Below are 21,626 nucleotides of genomic sequence, written 5' to 3'. Positions count from 1 at the left end.
AGTTGTATAAACTCTGTCTGTCTTTCTTCAGGACTCCCAAAAGTCTTTCCGAGAACAGTTTCCATCTTGGATTGATCAGGAGAGACTGAACGCAGTGGCCCTGCTCAAGGTAGTGATGCAGAGTCAGACTTTTGACTAATCAGCACAATGTCTGATCCACATTAAAGCTTATTCTGAACAAAAACCGACCACTTAGCACAGAAGAGACTGACCACAGTTTGTTTTGTTTTTACATGACATTTAAGGGTGGGTAAATCTGAAATCTGAGTGATAAGTTCCACAGTTTTTTTATATTAGTTATGTTTTTTTGTCTTTTGTCTTTAAATTTAGTGAAGGGGCCCTATTTTAAGAGCGTAAGTGCTAAGCGCAGCACTATGCGATATGTCATATGTCAAGTCAGTGAGTATGGCCATTAAGTTTTGGTATTTTCTTGCAAGTCTTGGCGCAAGTGTGTTTGGCGAAATTGCGTGAGCCAAGTCGAGAATTGAATTCGGAGGTTCTTCTCCAATCATTGCACCATCTGCATACTATTATATAGTCCATTCCCTCAAGCACCAGTGATGTAAACAAAGACAGCACATTCATAAGAAGTTGGTAGTTTAAATGGACTGTATGCAATGAATTAGAAGAATAGAAATATGGACTTAACGTTCTTTTGTGCATCCTTGTTGAATGTCAGGCATATTTCTATGACAGTGACACAATCCTTTTATACGCATGGAAATGTGGTTCTCATCAGGACTTGGATGTAGGCTTTGTTAAATGTTAGAGAATGTAAGTGTAATTAATCGTGTTGATCTGTGGATTTTTGCATGCACTTCACTTCTTCCGGTCGATTTTGCTTTAAAAATTGTATTCATTTATTGAAACACTAGAGAATTAAACCAAAAATATTCCTAAATTTAAATTACACTTCAAATGAAACAAAAATATAATCAAAATAAGGAAGCCATCAAAAAATCATGTATAACCACCTCCCTAAATCCAAACATTTTACTCTGTCCAACTTCTTCCACCGGCCCCTTTTGCAACAGGTGGAAAAATACCAATACAAATTAGATCATAAATACAACTGTAAATGTAAACATGATAATAATAATAATTAAAAAATCAAATAAATCATGACCTCTAGAAAGTTTAACACAAATGTCATAATTTTTGTCGACAAATTTGCTCATTACATTCTACAAATCGAGACCTTTTCAATGATATATAACACATGGCTATCTCATCTTTTTTATATTTTTACCAACTCTGAATATAATTGTTGTGATAACAAATTTGCAAATGATGAGAATGAAATAAAAAAGCATTATTTAAAGGTGCAATCTGTAATATATTTACTGTACTAAGGCATAAAGTCATCATAATATGTTATCAGAGATTTAGGAAACGTGCTAATTTGAAATACTGGCTTCTCTGAAAACAATGCTACAGCCAGTATATTCTACTTTGAAATGTCCGTTCCGGGCCGGAATGTCTGTTTGTGTTTTGGCCTGTGTGATCCCGCCCACTGCCCATTTCCCAATAGTATTTCGAAACCCAGGGTTGCCAGATTTGAAACAAGTTAGCGGGCAAACACAGCACGCTGCAGCCATGGAAGCCAGCAATACATTAAGCTAACATTGACAGAGATATAAAAAAAACTCCACATGAGCTGGTTTATAATTTGCAAACAATAAAAACATTGCAAACGTATACATTAGCTGATCAACTTACAGTGTAAGGCTCATCGCTTGCCACTGTCAGTTTGCTCGTTCCTGTTGCGTGTCCTCAACCTGGAAACCGCATGAGCTTTGAGTCTGGGGAGGAGGGGGCGGGGGAGACAACTCTCTCCAATATTTTTTAATTTGGACTGCAGTACCCATTTTAAACTCTTGATGTCAATGTTACATTTTGCTTCTTTAAAAATTGGTGGGATCAGCTATATGCATTGTAAAGTCCTGATTCTAAGCTTTAAAACGACAGCGATTTTTTTCAGATCAAGCAAGTGGTCATTCATTTATTATGTAATTATATATATATATATATATATATATATATATTTTTTTTTTATATAAATTTTTTTCACAGGGAGTGCCCACTGCTAGCCTGTAATGAGCTCAGTTCTATAAATCCATCTATCAATAAAAATATATTTTTTATAAAATATGTTCAAAAAAAGGAGTACAAAACCTGTCATAATTACTATTAAAGAAGATGATAAAAAGATCTAATGCAATATCTTGTGATAATATATGCAATATGAGAGATTTATAAACTATCTTAGTGGGCCGGTCATTTTTGACCGGGAACACAACATTTGTTAGAACAAAACAACAAAACAAAAGGGTTAAACATGTATCGAGCATTAAAGATGAATATGTTTGATATGTAAGATTAAACAAACTGATAAAACTGTCCTGATATCGTGAGCTCCTGAAATAATAGCGTAATAAGTGTGGAAATCCCCAACATACCATTACTGGATTATTGACAAAATTAAAAAACTCTTTGTCAATAAACATTTTTGTTTAACACTGTCCGGAAAGCAATAAAGTTCATTCAAATACGGCTATAGCTGTCTCCATTCATGCTTATACACACAAAACCAAAGAAATCAGCTGAAAATGTGTGTAATGAGTTTCACATTATTTTGCTAACTTGCTACTATAGTAAGTGTCTCAAATAAACCTGAATATCACAATTTTATAACATGAACTTTTTCAAATCAGGTGATTAATTCCTCTTCAGAAGTGCCTCTCATGACTTTGACCTGTGCACTCTTGACTCCTGGATGTTATGTAAAGTCAGCAAATCAGATTGCAGCTTGCGATTTTACAATGTTTTTGCCATTTATTTGTGCAATATGCATCCGACGGTCCATAAAGCCGAGACTACAGTTATGTTGACTAATACAGTATCCTCATCTGTCTCTCTCTCCAGAACACATTTCCAATGTTATATCAGTCTCTGTGTCTGAATGATGCAGACCTCTGGCTTGCATTCTCACGCAGTTCCTGCTGCGAACAGGAAATCCCGCCTCCCATTGCCAAGAAGATCTCTCTCTTTCAGCAGGTCAGCTGTCAATCAACAGCACACACCCAATCAAAAAAAATATTAGAACCAGCCGCTTAGATTCCAACAAGTGTCTCTCTCCGTCTCTTTCTCTTTCAGGTGTTGATAGTTCAGGCATTACGGCCGGATAGGTTGCAGAGTGCAATGGCAGTGTTTGCATCTCAAGCTTTGGGTAAGCTAACGTAGATGGTTTCTGCACAAATCATATGAGCAGTATGCTGTTCTAAACATAGCCAGATACAAATATGCCTTTAGTACAGAACACACACATAGCTCTGTATAATATACTATCTGAAGGCTGCATCTCACTCTTTGTCATCAGTTTGTGTCAAGCTTTTCTCTTGAGTTTAATTATGATCCATAGAGTGAGACTTAACCTTCCCATATATTATAAATATACCTGACTCAGAACTGTGTGTGTGTTTTGTACAGTCGATAAAAGGCTATTGATTTAGGTTTAGTCATCAGCTTATAACTTTCAAATTAGCCGAGTGTGTAACCAGACACACAAACACACACATAATTAGTGCAGATTGATGCTCTTTAGGGTGCTTGTATTGAGACTCAATTAAAACCTGAATTAACACAACATTCATCTCTTTTACCTTCAACTCACACACATAGACATTTGAGGCTGTATATGTGAGGACCTTTCTCTGCTAGACTGTAACTCTATCTTTAAACCTAAACCTCACACAAACTTGCTGATATTACTTTAAAGCAAAACAAAAGCTAATGCAGAGGACAAGCTTCATCATTCACACAGGGTTCCCACACGTCCTGGAAAACCTGGAATTTTGCAGTGCAGTTTTCCAGTCATGGAAAAGTCATGGAAAATTAGAAAAATACCTAAATGTCCTGGAAAATAATGATTTGTCCTGGAAAAACACATTTGTATAATTTTGTCACTGCCGGCGGCTGCGCATTGTGAAACAAATGTCATGAACGAATCCCTGTTACACACTATCTGCTGTTATCTCTGCTTTGCTCTGACAAAATAGTTTAAGTATTGATATAGAACAAAATACGATTTTTTCGTTCCAACATTGATGTTAACCACAAAAGCATTTGACGGTCGGACCATTGATTTTATTTAAATAAATTCACACCCTAAGATGGTAGCGTGGTGATTCGGCCTTCACCCTCGAGATGCGAATTAATGTTCAATAATTCAACAATCGGAGTCCGCTTATACAGTGGTTACCTGATGTAGTATGCGGAAAACATGGAATGAATCATGGAATTTAGTCATAAAAATGGCATTAGCTATAAAACGCAGAATGTCATGTAATATGACATATTTGGACAAAAATTCATGTTTGAATGCACAATAATCAAATTAAAATTGCCATATGTCCTTGTGTGATAATTAAACTGCAAAAATCTGTGATTTAATTAAATAAATATTCTGCAAGTGGTGCACACTTCAAAATTAATGTGTAGAGACGGCCACTTCATGATCATCACACGCACTCCCCCTTTTTATCACCAATTTGGCATAACCAATTCCCACTGCGCTCTAAATCCTCGTGGTGGCGTAGGATGAATCTCAGTTGCCTCCGTGTCTGAAACTGTCAATCCGCGCATCTTATCACGTGACTTGTTGAGCGCATTACCGCGGAGACGTAGCTTGTGAGGAGGCTTCACGGTATTCTCCACGGCATCCACGCACAACTCACCACACGCCCCACCGAGAGCAAGAACCACATTATAGCGACCACAAGGAGGTTAACTCAACGTGACTCTACCCACCCTAGCAACTGGGCCAATTTGGTTGCTTAGGAGACCTGGCTGGAGTCACTCAGCACGCCCTGGATTCGAACTCGCGACTCCAGGTGTGGTAGTCAGCGTCTTTACTTGTTAAGCTACCCAGGCCCCCCATCACACGCACTCTTGTGTGTGAGATGACAGAGAGCAGATCACTCTGAAGTGTGCAGCACATGCAGACTATGTATTTATTTATTTAAATCACAGCTTTACGGGGATTAATAATCACACTGGGCCATGTAGCGAACTGCTTTTCTGGAGGTGAGAAACTACCATCAAAAACACACAGAAACTACAAAATAAAAGCACAGTTTAAATGGACACGTGTGTTTTTGCTTAAATATTACACTTGTTGGGCACATTAAATGTCCTGGAAAACTGTGCCTTGAAAAGAGTGGGAACTCTGTACAGAATTCAGTAAATGAGAGTTAAGAACGTTCCTAAAATTAAGAAATCTTACCAATTTAGTGTGAACCTAACAGTTAATGTGAATTAAGAATGTCAATGGGAGTTAATAATGTGCTTTTAGGATCAGTGTTTTCTTTATAACTGAGACCAGTTACTTTGAAACATGGAAGACATGTGGAGATGATGTCTTTCAATGTTTGTATAATTCAGGGGTTTTCAAACTTTTTCCCTTACCCAAGTACCACCAAATATGATAATCCCTTTGCGAGGGATTCCCTGTGTGAGAAAAGTAGTAAACTTGATATTATAAAGACTTCTTGTTTGCTAAATTAATTAATTGGCTTTTAAAATAAATTATAAAAATATGATCTGGAAAAATGTACATCTTATTAAGCAGAGAAACATTTTTCAATAAAAAAAATAAAAAAATAAAATAAATATATATATAAAGTATTTATATTTATTGTAAAAAGTGCTATATAAATACATTTGTAAGAGTATACAATAAAATAATAAAAACAATGTTTAAAGCAGCTTTACAGAGAATAGTGAATTACAACCCTTATTTCTTACAAATAAGATTTTTTTCGTAATATACTGTATGAGGTTATATGCTAATTTATATGTATCTGTTTTTTCTTTTCTTACAGTCGCTGTCAATACAATAAAATAACTGTTATTAAACTAATTATTTCAAAATCAAACAGTAATAATGCCAAGTAATATTTTATTATAATTTCTCTGAAATGTTTTACGGGCACCCCCTTGTGGCCCCCTGGGTGTCCCCGGACCCCAGTTTAAAAAAAACAACCCTGGTAATTAATTAATTATCAGTTATTTGAAGCATAGTATCATAAATTCAGAACTTACATTTTCGAGTAAGGGGCAATATTTGGCCCCTGAATTTAATTTTCAGGGGCATTTTTTACCTTGATGAGGGCACAACTTTTCTAATCATAGAAAATTAATACAAATCAAAATTAATACAAAATTAAGACATGTATCTGTCATTATGTGGGTATTTTTTGCCCACACATTTTTTTACTTAGTGGTCATTTTAGTAATTTTCGGTGGCATTTTCCCAAAGCCCTCGTTAATTTCGGACCCTGCCCCAAACTATTGGTGTCAGTAGATGTTGTTCTAAATAATCAGATATCGGTATTGGCGCACACATTTTTATCCTTACTTTACAAATTTTGGCCTCACAAATATAGTAAAACAACACACACACACTTCACTGTCTAACCTTCACTCTTAAACGACTTTCCCATCTAAAGTTGTCTCTTCTCGTCTAAATTGATTTCAATTTATTTGTTCTTGTGAGTTTTGTGCTTTGTTATCATATCTAATGATTGCTGTGAATTAAAGCAGGTATAATTTTATAATGAACAGAGGTGAAACTGTAGTATGATTTAAACATTAAATAGCATACAGCAGTTTAAAATCACACAGTGGAGGTAAAATGACAGTACAATACGACATGTAACACTAACAGTGATGAAGAAATGGGCTATTCCAGATTATAGAAGGTTGAAAACAGTATGTCAAATGCGACTGGATGGTTTACTGTTTCTGCTGAATTCAGCTGGCATTAAACTCTCTCTCTGTTGAGGTCATGGTGGGTAATGTGTAACTTTAGAGTCCTGGAATCAGCAGAGCTTTAAAACCACAAATCAGCCCTGTGTGGAAATCAGCCTTCTCAATTTCAAACACTCTTGCACTGTCTGCTGCCCTACCTTTCTCACACACACACTCGCAGGTCTCATTACTGACAATACAGCACTTTTGCCGTCACCAGCATTTCCACATCCACATTCAGTAAAATTAATTGCCTAATTAACAAATAAATGGCTTGTTTGTCAGCAGCCGTAGTTTAGTATGCAAGACATTTAGTCCAAGGGTGAACCATCAGTTAGCTTGTGATTAGCGTTTCCAGTATACGTGGTAATTAATTTTTCCAAACACTATTGATTCACGACACACCAGAGGAGAGAGGGTGAGGAAATTAACGAAGCTAGGAACTGTTATATATAGATTTTTTTTAACACAAAGATGCTCTGATATTATGTATGCATTGTGATTAGTGTCCATCTCTTCACAGAGTAAAGAAAGAGTCGGATTCTCTGTGTGTTTTGATGACATTGGCTGTGATGATGTCAGAATAGGAGTGGGTGAAACACAGAGTGACCAGTGTCGTCGGATTCCCAATCGAATGACTCTTATGGGTCGCTTCTTTTTAACATATAGCGCGAAACACACAGCGCTACCAGTGTCTTCCGATTCCTGAACGAATGACTCTTATGAGTCGGTTCAGTTGAATCTATAGCGCGAAACATACAGCGTTACCAGTGTAGTCCGATTCCCAATCAAATGACTCTAATGAGCCAGTTGATTTTAATCTACAGCGCAAAACATACATTGCGGCCAGTGTCATCCTATTCCCGAATGAATTACTTTTATGAGCCAATTCATTTGAATCTATAGTGCAAAACACAGTGTTACTGGTGTCTTCCGATTCCTGAACGAATTACTCCTATGAGTCAGTTCAGTTGAATCTATAGCGTGAAACATGCAGCAAAACCAGTGTCGTCCGATGCCTGAACTAATGACTCTAATAAACCAGTTCCATTGAATCAATTGTGCAAAACATACAGCGCAACCAGTGTATTCCAATTCCCAATGAAATTACTCTTATGAGCCGTTTCATTTGAATCTATAGCGCAAAATACAGCGCTACCAGGGTCTCCCGATTCCTGAATGAATGACTCTAACGAGTCGGTACATTTGAATCTATTGGGTGAAACATACAACGAATCCAGTGTCGTCTGATTCCCAAACAAATGACTCGTATAAACCAGTTCCTTTGAATCAGTTGCGTGAAAAATACAGTGTGACCAGTGTAGTCCAATGCCCGAATGAATGACTCTTATGAGCCAGTTCATTTGAATCTATAGCGCAAAACACAGCGCTACCAGGGTTTTCCAATTCCTGAATGAATGACTCTTATAAGTAGGTTCATTTGATTCTGTGGCATGAAACATACAGCCCAACCAGTGTAGTGTGATTCCCAATCAAATAACTCATATGAGCCGGTTCCTTTGAATCTACAGCACAAAATATACAGCACGACCAGTGTCATCCGATTCCCGAATTAATTACTCTTATGATTCAGTTCTTTTGAATCTACTTTTTTGTTCCACAGAAGATAGAAAGTCATACAAGTTTGGAACAACATGAGGGTGAGCAAATGAAGAAAGAATTTACATTTTTAGCAAACTATTGCTTTAAAATGCTGCCTATTGTATGCAGCTCACTAGGTTTTGTAACAGAGCTGCTGTGTCTGCCATCCTCTTATGGGATGATTTCCACCACTCACAACACCTTACGGCGTCAGTCACCCTTCACGCACCACGCAGAGGTCTTTCTTTATCTCTATCATTGTCTCTCTCTCTCTACTGATGGTATCTTTAATTTCTCATTTGTTTTTTCCTGCTTTCCTCGTGTTGGTCTTGTGGTAAATGAGCTGTAAATGTGAAGGCTCCTTGGCTAAAGACACTGCATCACTCGGCTCACTCTGATTGGTTGTGCCAGCGCACAGACCCTAGACGGTGTGATTTGATGGGTTTGGTTCACAGCGCTATAATTATTAGTATGCTAAAATAAGGAATAACATTCCCCATGAATAGTAATGCCCATTCCACTGCCATTAACTCTAATGCTGTCATTATAAATTAAAGCTGAACTTGGTCTTACACAGTGTTAAATCTTTAAATACGTCTGAGCATGGACTCTGATAGAAGTAGACCTTTTCCACTGCCACCGCCATGTCCCAAACAATTACTTTGAGCTTATTCCTCTGCGATTCGAAATATGAGTCACATCAGCGTCTGTCTCCTCATGCAAATGCTGAAGGCAACCCTCAGTGACTCGAAAGATCCAAATTTAACATTATGCCACTCTCATGAAGTCTTATGTACCTTCAGTTCTTTATCCATTAACATTCACATTAATCTCAATAGTAGTTGCTCAGCTGGCGCATGCAGTGGCATGTAGTCATTTTTGCTTCATGGGTACTCTGTTTTAGAAAGATTTTTTTGAGTCAATCACTTGAGCTATAGATGTCATATGACTTGTCACTGTATATTAACTCCTAGTAGCTTACAGGGAAAAATACGAGTCTATTTCATACTCAATACATTTACATGCGCAGTTATAATGTAGCTACAGCATTTTTTTATTTCATTTTTTTGCATAGTCGAGCTGCAGTCTTCATCTGTCTGTGCATATATATACATGACCAGTGTTACTTTTCACAGTTTTTTTATTTTAGTCAGTTTAGATAAAAATATAATATTTTAGTTTAGGATAATGTGCAAAATGACAAAAACTGTAACAAACCAAACTTGAACCAAATACTTAAATATTTAGAAAAATGCGTAGTATAAACTACTTTGTTAAAATACAGAGACAACTACAAGTAAGATATTATATATAGGTACATTTTCATGAAAACTGTAAACACTGTGTGAAAATTAGTGTTGGGTTTGAGTCCACCTTAGTCAAGTCCGAGTCCAAAAGGAGCCGAGTTAGACTCAAGACCGAGTCCGTAACAGGCAGAGTCCGAGTCGAGACCGAGTCCGTAACGGGCAGAGTCCGAGTCGAGACCGAGTCCGTAACAGGCAGAGTCCGAGTCGAGTCCGTAACAGGCAGAGTCCGAGTCGAGTCCGAGTCCATAACAGGCAGAGACCGAGTCATGAAGACCGAGTCCATAACAGGCAGAGTCCGAGTCAAGACCGAGTCCATAACAGGCAGAGTCCGAGTCAAGACCGAGTCCGTAACAGGCAGAGTCCAAGTCGAGTCCGAGTCCATAACAGGCAGAGACCGAGTCATGAAGACTGAGTCCATAACAGGCAGAGTCCCAGTCGAGACCGAGTCCGTAACAGGCAGAGTCCGAGTCGAGACCGAGTCCGTAACAGGCAGAGTCCGAGTCGAGACCGAGTCCGTAACAGGCAGAGTCCGAGTCGAGTCCGTAACAGGCAGAGTCCGAGTCGAGTCTGAGTCCATAACAGGCAGAGACCGAGTCAAGTCCGAGTCCATAACAGGCAGAGACCGAGTCATGAAGACCGAGTCCATAACAGGCAGAGTCCGAGTCAAGACCGAGTCCGTAACAGGCAGAGTCCAAGTCGAGTCCGAGTCCATAACAGGCAGAGTCCGAGTCAAGACCGAGTCCATAACAGGCAGAGTCCGAGTCAAGACCGAGTCCGTAACAGGCAGAGTCCAAGTCGAGTCCGAGTCCATAACAGGCAGAGTCCGAGTCAAGACCGAGTCCATAACAGGCAGAGTCCGAGTCAAGACCGAGTCCGTAACAGGCAGAGTCCGAGTCGAGTCCGAGTCCATAACAGGCAGAGTCCGAGTCATGAAGACCGAGTCATAACAGGCAGAGTCCGAGTCAAGACCGAGTCCGTAATAGGCAGAGTCCAAGTCGAGTCCGAGTCCATAACAGGCAGAGTCCGAGTCAAGACCGAGTCCATAACAGGCAGAGTCCGAGTCAAGACCGAGTCCGTAACAGGCAGAGTCCGAGTCGAGTCCGAGTCCATAACAGGCAGAGTCCGAGTCATGAAGACCGAGTCCATAACAGGCAGAGTCCGAGTCCATAACAGGCAGAGCAGAGTCCGAGTCAAGTCCGAGTCCATAACAGGCAGAGTCCGAGTCAAGTCCGAGTCCATAACAGGCAGAGTCTGAGTCAAGACCAAGTCCATAACAGGCAGAGATCGAGTCGAGTCCGAGTCCATAACAGGCAGAGATCGAGTCGAGTCCGAGTCCATAACAGGCAGAGTCCGAGTCATGAAGACCGAGTCATAACAGGCAGAGTCTGAGTCAAGACCGAGTCCATAACAGGCAGAGTCCGAGTCGAGACCGAGTCCATAACAGGCAGAGACCGAGTCAAGTCCGAATGAATCTGAAAATTGTAACCATAAACACAACATCAATATTTTAAGCTTCACAACTAAGAAAAACAATTTGTCAATATAAACGTAACAAAAATTTGACAGACTAAATTAAGTGACACTTGTGTCATTACAACCAGGGTTATTACTGTTTGTGATATTTCAGTTTTTTCTTTTTAATAAATTTGCAAAATTATCAAAAATCTGGTTTTTGCTTTGTTATTATGGGGTATGGAGTGAAGATTGATGTGAAAAAAATGATAATTTAAAGCATTTTAGCATAAGGCTGCAACATAAAATGTGAAAAAAATGAAGGTCTGAATACTTTCTGAATGCACTGTATATAGGATGTGTTTAAGTGAGGAAATTAACTCATTTATAAAGTTCATTATACAGGTGTTCAGCTCACACAGCTCAAGCGGAACCTTTCAATATTATTTTTTCTTGTCATATTTTTATCAGCAATTTTTAATCTTTTTTGTCTCATCTTTGTTATCATTGTCAAAATCAAAAAACCCTTCGTCAATGAACATTTTCATCAGTAATTATGTTGACGCGATTGACACTGCACTTGACACAATGCATAATCGAATATTTGAAGGCAGGACAACAAATATACCTGGTTAAATACATGTTACATGTCACCTCTGTCTTTTGGAGCATGCACACAATGGGAAGTCTAATTGTCGTCCTATTAACGTGTATACATGCTACAATCACATTATCTAGATCTGTTAGTCCGACATCACAAAAATGAGCTAGTACAGTTTCAGTCGGACCAAAGCGTTTACATGACATTTTCAAAAGACGAATTCTTGCTTTATTCTGACAGAAATCAAACATTTAAAGTGCTTGTAAACGTATAGATTGTTAAGAGCCCTCCAAAAATTTGGCCAAAATAAGTCATCTAATTTTTTGTGACATATATGTTGCTTGCACAATATTGTATTTAGTCAGAATACACAGCTAATTTTGAATGGCCATTGTTGGGTGGCAGTTGAATTGGGAAAATGTATCTTTAAAAGAATTTGCCCCATTAAGTGTAGACAGCTTCACTGAATACATTTTGAACAGCTCTTTCTTACATCCTTGGCAACAGTCACTGATTTTTTCTTCAGTTGATTGGTTGTATCTCTTTGATTTGATTCACTTATGTCAATGATGGTTCAACTATCATTCTTATACTCCAATTTTTTAAATGTTACCATCCAATTGGCCAGTTACTCTGTTTTTATTTACTTGCCAAAGCCAGTTTTAACTCTCATTTGGGACTTGGCGAATGTTCATTTTGGACTCCACTGAAAGAGTTTCAGATGCTTTCAGCATCTTAACGGTGTTCCTCAGAGTATGCAAGAGAGAAACTGAGTGAACTGTGTGTGTTTCTGTTAGTGGAGAGTTTGATGTCTAGCACTAAATCACTGTGTGTACGCTAACTCAAAATGCTAATGGATCTTTGTTTGTAATCCTCTTACGAGCGACGCTAAGCTTCAGAGTCATTTAGCGGCTGTTATGGCCCTGATCGGCCGTCTGAGGTGAAAGATGTGTGTGTGTGTTCTGTCCAGGTAAAAATTGCTCTGTCGAATGGAATAGCTTTCCGCTGGCCTGTTTTTGTGGTTGCTATGGAAATGGCAATGTAAGGACACAAAGATATTCTGTCCCCTCACAAGAGCGTAGAGCATGACTGGAATGAAAACGACGTGCCGCATTGTGTGTGTGTGTACTTAGCTATAGTTTGGGGACAAATTTGTACACAGAAGTGAGGCAAAATCAGGCAAAACCTCCCTTATTGGACATTTTGGAATATCCTCAATTGGAAAATGTATCCATACATTAAAAACCAACCCCTTATACTCTGATGCATTTTTGGACTGCCGCTCACAATTTTTTACACTCAAATTTAAAACCTCAACATTCATACATACTGTGGACTAACTGCAAAAAATTGGCCAAGAACCCCCCCAAATAAAAAAAGACTCCAATTATTCATAAATAATATAGTTTGTGTTTATAATCTTATGATAAACAAAGTTTTTGAAAAAAATCTGTATATATATATATATATATATATATATATATATATATATATATATATATATATATATATATATATTGTTTTGTTGTTGTCCTAACTTTGTAAACATGTAATTCTGGTTCTGTTCACTCTACCTCACGTTGAGAAGTGTTTTTATTCCACTTGATGGCAGCAAGCACTAGAATTTATTTTCCTCTATTACATTCCATCACAATATACAGATCTGAAATGTAGGTGGCGCTCTAACGCATTTTAGCACTCAAACATGTGCTCGTCCATAGACATTTAGTCTAATTTTCAGTTCAAGCAACACCCTTGTTATTTCATTGAATATCTCGGCCTCTGTGTGGATTAGAAGTTTAGTCTAGGTGTCATTAGAAAGCTGAGATTCTGCCCTTTGTGATGACATACAGTTTTTTAACCACTCCACAGATTTCATATTAGTCGTTTAGGACATCTATTTTGTGCATGACATGAGTCATTTTTCCAACAATTGTTTTCAGACAGATTGTTTCACTTTTAATTGGCAATTCCAGTGGGTCAGAAGTTTACAAACATTAAGTTAACTGTGCCTTTAAGCAGCTTGGAAAATTCCAGAAAATTATGTCATGTCTTTAGACAATTAGTCACTTTGCTTCTGATAGGAGGTGTACTGAATTGGAGGTGAACCTGTGGATGTATTTTAAGGTCTACCTTCAAACTCAGTGCCTCTTTTCTTGACATTATGAGATAATCAAAAGAAATCAGCCAAGACCTCAGAAAAAAAAATTGTGTCAAGTCTGGTTCATCCTTGGGAGCAATTTCCAAATGCCTGAAGGTACCACGTTCATCTGTACAAACAATAGTATGCAAGTATAAACACCATGTGACCACACAGCCATCATACCACTCAGGAAGGAGACGTATTCTGTCTCCAAGAAATAAATGTAGTTTGGTGCGAAAAGTGCAAATCAATCCCAGAAAAACAGCAAAGGACCTTGTGAAGATGCTGGAGGAAACAGGTAGACAAGTATCTATATCCACAGTAAAATTAGTCCTATATCGACATAACCTGAAAGACTGCTCAGCAAGGAAGAAGCCAATTCTCCAAAACTGCCATAAAAAGCCAGATTACAATGTGCAAGTGCACATGAGGACAAAGATCTTTCTTTTTGGTGAAATGTCCTCTGGTCTGATGAAACAAAAATTGAACTGTTTGGCCATAATGACCATCGTTATGTTTGGAGGAAAACAGGTGAGACTTGCAAGCCGAAGAACACCATCCCAACCGTGAAGCATGGGGGTGGCAGCATCATGTTGTGGGCTTGCTTTGCTGCAGGAGGGACTGGTGCACTTCACAAAATAGATGGCATCATGAGGAAGGAAAATTATGTGGATATATTGAAGCAACATCTCAAGACATCAGCCAGGAAGTTAAAGCTCGTCGCAAATGGGTCTTCCAAATGGACAATGACCCCAAGCATACCTCCAAAGTTGTGGCAAAATGGCTTAAGGACAACAAAGTCAAGGTATTGGAGTGGCCATCCCAAAGCCCTGACCTCAATCCGATAGGAAATGTGTGGGCAGAACTGAAAAAGTGTGTGCGAGCAAGGAGGCCTACAAACCTGACTCAGTTACACCAGTTCTGTCTGGAGGAATGGGACAAAATTCCAGCAACTTATTGTGAGAAGCTTCTGGAAGGCTACCCAAAACATTTGACCCAAGTTAAACAATTTAAAGGCAATGCTACCAAATACTAACAAAGTGTATGTAAACTTCTGACCCACTGGGAATGTGATGAAAGAAATAAAAGCTGAAATAAATCATTCTCTCTACTATTATTCTGACATTTCACATTCTTAAAATAAAGTAGTGATCCTAACTGACCTAAGACAGGGAATGTTTTCTACGATTAAATGTCAGGAATTGAGTTTAAATGTATTTGGCTAATTGTATAAAAAAAATGTGTCAGTAATATTAAACATATTTTTCTGGGGATTTGTTTAGCATGCTTTTCCTTCTGGATGGCATATTTTGTTCTGGACATCTAAGAAATAACTGGATTATTCAGCAAAGCAAGTAAACGTAAAAAATGGCTCATTTTTTAGAAAACTCCCTAAGGTTAAAGCAGATATAACATTTTCGGCTACTTGGGGCTTTCAGTAGCAGTTATTGGAGCATAAAAGAGATGTTTGTATTTGATGACTTACGGAAATCGTATTTAACTTTGTGATTCTTTTGAAAATCTTTTGAAATGTGGTATTATGGCAACAAAATAAACTGTACTGTACAATCCTGAGAATGAGAGCTTTCATTTGATATATGACTTGTCCATTTAGGTGCTATGTGAAGGACTTTTATTTTCATATAAATATTTCTACCCCATTACTTCTGGGGGGGGGGGCGTTATTTTAAGTAACAGAAGTGATGGTTGTCTCTGAAAAGTTCAGATTCTAAGCTTTCAATTGATACCTCATATGCCTGACTTCTGTAAACGGAGACTTTGACGTTTTAAGTGTAAACTATTTTCGTGACTTTGGACCTGCCAGCGGATCCATAGAGTTTAAGAGGTTAATTAAAAAGATTTAAAAAATGCAAAAAAAAAGTAGGGTTAGTTTATAGTAATTATAGTTAGCTTTACTGAATGTCCCTGTTTAGATAGCTGAGCATGTGTGTTGTGTAGAGCTGGGTTTCACCAACTGCCTCATGATTTAAAACATGTCACGGTTCAATACATTGTGATGCATCACAATATCATACACTATAAAGTATTATGTCTGACTGCTAATGCAACCCAATATCCCAAACAAGATTAAGTATCCGTCGGCTTGCCTGTCTGTTTTTCTACCTGTCTGTCTGTCTTTACCTAGAACCAATGCAAGAGGACAACATCTCTCCACCTGTGATCTGTCTGTCTGATTCTGTCTGTCTGCCTGTTTGTCTGTAGGAATGAGGGAGCTGTCTCCTCCACCACTGAATCTGAAGCGTTTGTTTGGAGAGACACTGGAGACTGAACCTGTCTTACTGATCATCTCTGCTGGTGCTGATCCATCTCAAGAGCTGCTGGAACTCGCCAGTCAGATTGTGGGCAGAGAAAACTACCACGAGGTCAAACACACACACACACACACACACACACACACACACACACACACACACACACACTAGAGCTGTCAATAGGGCTGAGATACTAATTTCAAAATTTTCACTAAAATATTACCAAAGTTCGAATTATATTCAGACATTTTTTCATTTAGGGGAAAAAACCTAAAAGACATCTAGATTTTTAATTTTATATGGTCTCTTAAGTCCACAAGAGGGCACAATGAATAATATACCTAGCTCTAAACTAAAAAGAGGGTGACAGAATGGAAAAGAATGCAGGGATTTCAAAACGTGCTTTTCCAAATTGAACTCATTCCTCCTATGGGAGCAAGACGCAAAGGCCAATGACCTTAGGGGCCTGTCACACCGAACACTTTTTTGCGTTAATTCGCACATTTTCAATTGTTTTTCATGTATACGCGCTAGATGGACCACTTTGACCGTTGTGTTGTTTTGCTGTTTTTTCAGTGTATTGTGCTGGAGCACTGCGTTTTTTAAAATGCTGTGTCAAGAACCTCAACATTTAAAAACACGTCTTGAGATGTGCATTCTGGTAAAGTCTATTTATTGCACTGCATCTAGCTTTTTTAGCGCAAGGACATTATTGGTCTGAAGTCATTGTCATTGCTTGGCACAGCCAAAATTCGAATGCACAGTTTTAGCATTTAAATGTGTTTTTTATCTTAAATTCAACACATTTTCGTGTTCCAAATTTTAACTTGACAGCCTTGACACACGCACACATCTTAGACTATAAACACACATATATGATAGAAAGAACTCATTGTTTGTTTGGTGGTGGTTAGTGGAATAAAGCAGTAAGCCACTTTATGATAACTTTTTATAATATTTTTTAATAGCTACTGACATGGCACATCCAATCAGATTGTAGAACTGCAACTGTTTACAATCTGATATGCAGTAAAGGACAACATTTTGTGTAGGTAAATTAGTGCAGATTGTCATGATTGTGTGTGTGTTTAGGTGGCGATGGGTCAGGGTCAGGCTGATGTTGCTCTGCAGATGCTCAGAGAGTGTGTGCACTCCGGTGAATGGCTGTGCTTGAAAAACCTGCACCTTGTCACAGCGTGGCTCCCCCTACTGGAAAAGGTCAGGAATACATCATCTGTCTGTCAGTCTATCTATTTATCAATCTATCTATCTTTCTGTCTGTCTGTCTGTCCATCTCTCTGACCATCTGTCTGTCTGTCCATCCATCTCTCTATCAGTTTGTCTGTCCATCCATCTCTCTATCTGACTGTCTGTCCGTCCATCTCTCCGACTGTCTATCTATCTGTCTGTCCATCTCTCTATCTGTTTGTCTGTCTGTCCGTCCATCTCTCTGACTGTCTGTCTGTCCGTCTCTCTATCTGTCTGTCTGTCCGTCCGTCTCTCTATCTGTCTGTTTGTCCATCCTTCCATCTCTGCGGCTATCTATCTGTCTGTCTGTCTGTCCGACTATCTGTCTGTCTGTCTGTCCGTCCGTCTCTCTGGCTATCTATCTGTCCGTCCGTCACTCCAACTGTCTGTCTGTCCGTCTCTCTGTCTATCTATCTATCTGTCTGTCTCTCTGGCTATCTATTAATCTGTCCATCCATCTCTCCAACTGTTTGTCTGTCTGTCCGTCTGTCTCTGGCTATCTCTCTATCTGTCCGTCCGTCTCTCCAACTGTCTGTCTGTCCGTCTCTCTGGCTATCTATCTCTCTGTCTGTCCATCTCTCCGGCTATCTATCTGTCTGTCTGTCCATCTCTCCAAATATCTATCTGTCTGCTTGTCCATCTTCTCCGACTATCTATCTGTCTGTCTGTCCGTCTCTCCGGCTATCTATCTGTCTGTCCTTCCATCTATCCGTCCGTCCGTCTCTCCGACTGTCTAGCTATCTGTCTGTCCATCCGTCTCTCCGGCTATCTATCTGTCTGTCTGTCCATCCGTCTCTCCGACTGTCTAGCTATCTGTCTGTCCATCCTTCTCTCCGACTATCTATCTGTCTGTCCGTCCATCCGTCTCTCCGACTATCTATCTGTCTGTCCTTCCATCTATCCGTCCGTCCGTCTCTCCGACTGTCTAGCTATCTGTCTGTCCATCCGTCTCTCCGGCTATCTATCTGTCTGTCCTTCCATCTATCCGTCCGTCCGTCCGTCTCTCCGACTGTCTAGCTATCTGTCTGTCCATCCTTCTCTCCTACTATCTATCTGTCTGTCCATCCATCCGTCTCTCCGACCATCTATCTGTCTGTCCATCTGTCTGTCTGTCTGTCTATACAGTATATGTACTGCCATCTATCTGTCTTTCTGTCTGTCCATCCGTCTGTCTGTCTATACAGTATATCTGTCTGTCCGTCCATCTCTTTATTTGTCTTTATTGTCTCCTGTCTCTGTCTTTGTTATCTGTTACATCAGATGTTGTTTTCTGAGGTTTGCAGTTAATTATACTTGAAATAATTAAGTCTCAAAGTGAGAGTGAATCACTGAGTGATTGCATCTGATCCTGCCTGTGTGTGTGTGTGTGTGACTGTTACTGAGAGAGATTGCTGTCACAAATACTTTAATTGCTCTTTGTTTTCATTTTTTTTTTTTTTTGCTCCTTTTCATTATGTGTGTTATCATCTGTGTGTGTGTGTGTGTGTGTGTTGTATAACACTGCAGATTTGTAATGAATTTAGGGTGAATGAAATGAGTCAGAAAGAACTCATTCTTCTAAAACACACATTGAAGATTATTAGTGGTTTGATTGTTTGCATTTATTGACTTTAATTCCTTGTAGTCAGACATGTCATGTGTGTTTGTGTTCACAGGAGATCAACAGTATGAAACCCAATGCAGGCTTCAGACTCTGGTTGACTGCTGAGGTCCATGTGAAATTCACACCGATACTGCTGCAGTCCAGCCTCAAAATCACCTATGAGGTCGGTGTATGTGTGTGTGTGCTTCAGCAGAGATACACTCCGTCTTTCATAGCCTATAGACAGACAGTACGTCAACCCATATGTGTATGTGTGTGTTCAGGCTCCTCCAGGACTCAAAAAGAACTTGAAGAGGACTTATGAATCGTGGACTTCAGAGCAGATCAGTAAAGGTGGTCAGCTGACACGTGCTCAGTCTCTCTTCTGTCTGGCCTGGTTCCACGCTGTGTGTCAAGAAAGACGCAATTACATTCCACAGGTACACAAAACACTCTATTTTGAAAAAAGTGTACTGTAGTTACTGAATTTTACCTTTGCACAGTAGTACAGATCATAGACACACACAGTTGTCACAGTTTTTTTTGTCACGTCTATAAAAGAAATATCAAAATGACTTTGAAAACATGTTCATCATAATAGAGGTGTATTCAAGTAATTGCTTTGTGTAAATTGCATGTTTTATTTATTTTTAAAAACTTAATATATCCAGAGAAAATAATGAGCATTACGTCATTGACCTGTGTGTGTGTGTGTGTGTGTGTGTGTGTGTTCCACAGGGTTGGACGAAGTTCTACGAGTTCTCTCTGTCAGACCTGAGAGCCGGCTTTGACATTATTGACCAACTGTTTGAAGGTGTGTGTGTGTGTCCCTGATCTTTTATATGTCTGTATGTGTTTGTTTGTATTTATCCGGTGTGTTGGCATGTTTGTTTATTAATTCTTCCGTGTATGTTTGTGTGTCAGGTGGGAAGGTGTTACAGTGGGAATACGTTCACGGTCTCCTGGAAAACGCCATCTACGGCGGACGCGTTGATAACGTGTGTGACCTACGTGTTCTCCGCTCGTACCTGCAGCAGTTCTTTAACGCACAACTACTCAATCAAACAACCTCTCGCATGAAGAAAACACACACATTTCCTGCTCAGATACACCTGCCCAACTCCTGTAGCATAGCGGTAAGTGATCATACACTCATATTAATGTTTTTAAGAAATATTTGTAATACTCTCAGTAGGTTTTGTGTTTAGTCTTGTGGTGTTTGCTGTCATCTGGCGCCACATTGAAAATCTGGGATGCTTTTATTTCAACCTGGAAATAAACAGAAAGTTTTGAGATTCTGAATAGTTTAAAACAAAGAAATGTAATGACAAAAGAAAGAAATGTGTTTGTGTCATTCCACAAAATAACCCTGTCAGGTGTTGATCTTGTCAATAAAAATGACTGATGAAAACACGAAGAGTCTTTTTGATTTTGACAACGTTAACGAGACAGGAAAAAAAAGACACATCATGACAATAATCAAACAGTTTTAATTAAACCATACTGTAGACGAAAATATGATGTGAAAAAAATAAAATTGCAAGATATTGATAATGCACTAACATGTTTATATTTATTTATTTTTTAAAGAAAGAAAAATCTAGAAAGAATTGATTGCAATAATCTTGTCATAGAATTTTGGAGATTTCTGAGCTAAACACCTGTACAACGAACTTTGCTAACAATTTCACTATCTCACTCAAACACATCACATACAGCATATGTGACATTAATCAGCTATATCCACAACTTACACATACTATTACATCTGCACAGACAATGAAGCCAATAAACAGGTGAACTTGAACTAAATTTCGCACTAGTCAAAATGCATAAGTTGTGTTCTGAATATGGCATTTCCTTAAAAACGTGCTACACGTAACGCAATATCCTAAACTATCTAAACGTTCTGAAAAGTTATTTTAGTATATTGTATGCTATTATTTCAGGTGCTAAGCTGTTCAGCACAGTTTTCTCATGTTGTTAATTCTAACATATTAAACATATTAATCTTTAATATTTTTGATCAACAAAAACGTATGACTCATATAGAAAAAAAAACAGTGTGAAAATTAACAGTATGTCTGTGTGTGTAGGATTATCGTGCGGTGATAGACGCATTGCCTGAAGATGACAGACCCATTTTCTTTGGCCTGCCTGCAAACATCGAGCGATCGTCACAGAGAATCGTCAGCTCACAGGTGTGTGTGTGTGTGTGTGTGTTGTTAGAGTCTGTGTTTTATTGTACTGAGGTCATGAGGGGTCAGAGATGTTTTGAGAACATTGTGCTGAGCAGGACATTCCTCAACATCAAAGGTGTGTGTGTGTGTGTGTGTGTGTGTGAGATTGTTGTTCTTTTCCTGTGGGGTGGAGATAACAATGTGCTGACAGACAAAGTACATTCTGACAAACTGTTTTACTATATTTCTTATGACATTTCATAAGCTAATCATATTTAGTCTTAAGCCAAACTCTTAAAGGGATAGTTCACCCAAAAATGATGATTCTCTCATTAACTCACCCTCATACTGTCTCAGACTCATATATCTTTCATTCTTCTGCGGAACAGAAATAAAGATAATTTCAAGGGTGTATGAGGTGCTTTTGT

General features: G+C 38.8%; 3 protein-coding genes across 4 annotated transcripts in view; 2 read left to right on the top strand and 1 right to left on the bottom strand.

The window, feature by feature from the left end:
* LOC127422577 (cytoplasmic dynein 2 heavy chain 1) overlaps positions 1-21,626 on the top strand; it is a 143,621-nt gene that overhangs the window by 97,974 nt on the left and 24,021 nt on the right. Inside the window, exons 74-83 of the mRNA XM_051666214.1 lie at positions 32-109; positions 2,926-3,057; positions 3,157-3,229; positions 16,139-16,299; positions 17,281-17,406; positions 19,092-19,202; positions 19,303-19,458; positions 19,757-19,832; positions 19,943-20,154; positions 21,115-21,219. Of these exons, the coding sequence (XP_051522174.1) occupies positions 32-109; positions 2,926-3,057; positions 3,157-3,229; positions 16,139-16,299; positions 17,281-17,406; positions 19,092-19,202; positions 19,303-19,458; positions 19,757-19,832; positions 19,943-20,154; positions 21,115-21,219 (1,230 nt within the window). The remainder of the gene's footprint in view (positions 1-31; positions 110-2,925; positions 3,058-3,156; positions 3,230-16,138; positions 16,300-17,280; positions 17,407-19,091; positions 19,203-19,302; positions 19,459-19,756; positions 19,833-19,942; positions 20,155-21,114; positions 21,220-21,626) is intronic.
* Positions 9,931-11,638, top strand: LOC127422625 (uncharacterized). 2 transcript variants are annotated; one of them, XM_051666373.1, is made up of 2 exons: positions 9,931-10,659; positions 11,154-11,638. In XM_051666373.1, exons 1-2 carry the CDS (start codon positions 9,986-9,988, stop codon positions 11,158-11,160), a joined length of 681 nt encoding a protein of 226 aa, XP_051522333.1. In that variant the 5' UTR covers positions 9,931-9,985; the 3' UTR covers positions 11,161-11,638. The 2 variants fall into 2 exon arrangements, 1 of the variants encoding a protein (XP_051522333.1); XR_007894202.1 differs by lacking the exon at positions 9,931-10,659 and adding an exon at positions 10,898-11,087.
* The window catches only part of pdgfd (platelet derived growth factor d), a 92,411-nt gene continuing 90,333 nt past the window's right edge, over positions 19,549-21,626 (bottom strand). Inside the window, exon 7 of the mRNA XM_051666328.1 lies at positions 19,549-19,570. Within this exon, the coding sequence (XP_051522288.1) occupies positions 19,565-19,570 (6 nt within the window). The 3' untranslated portion in view covers positions 19,549-19,564. The remainder of the gene's footprint in view (positions 19,571-21,626) is intronic.

Source organism: Myxocyprinus asiaticus, chromosome 31, assembly GCF_019703515.2.
Source record: "Myxocyprinus asiaticus isolate MX2 ecotype Aquarium Trade chromosome 31, UBuf_Myxa_2, whole genome shotgun sequence".
NCBI lineage: Eukaryota > Metazoa > Chordata > Actinopteri > Cypriniformes > Catostomidae > Myxocyprinus > Myxocyprinus asiaticus.
This window is presented reverse-complemented; position numbering and strand designations above follow the sequence as displayed.

Coding starts and splice junctions, on each gene's coding strand:
- LOC127422625 (XM_051666373.1), top strand. CDS start 9,986: ATGAAGACCGAGTCCATAACAGGCAGAGTCCGAGTCAAGACCGAGTCC.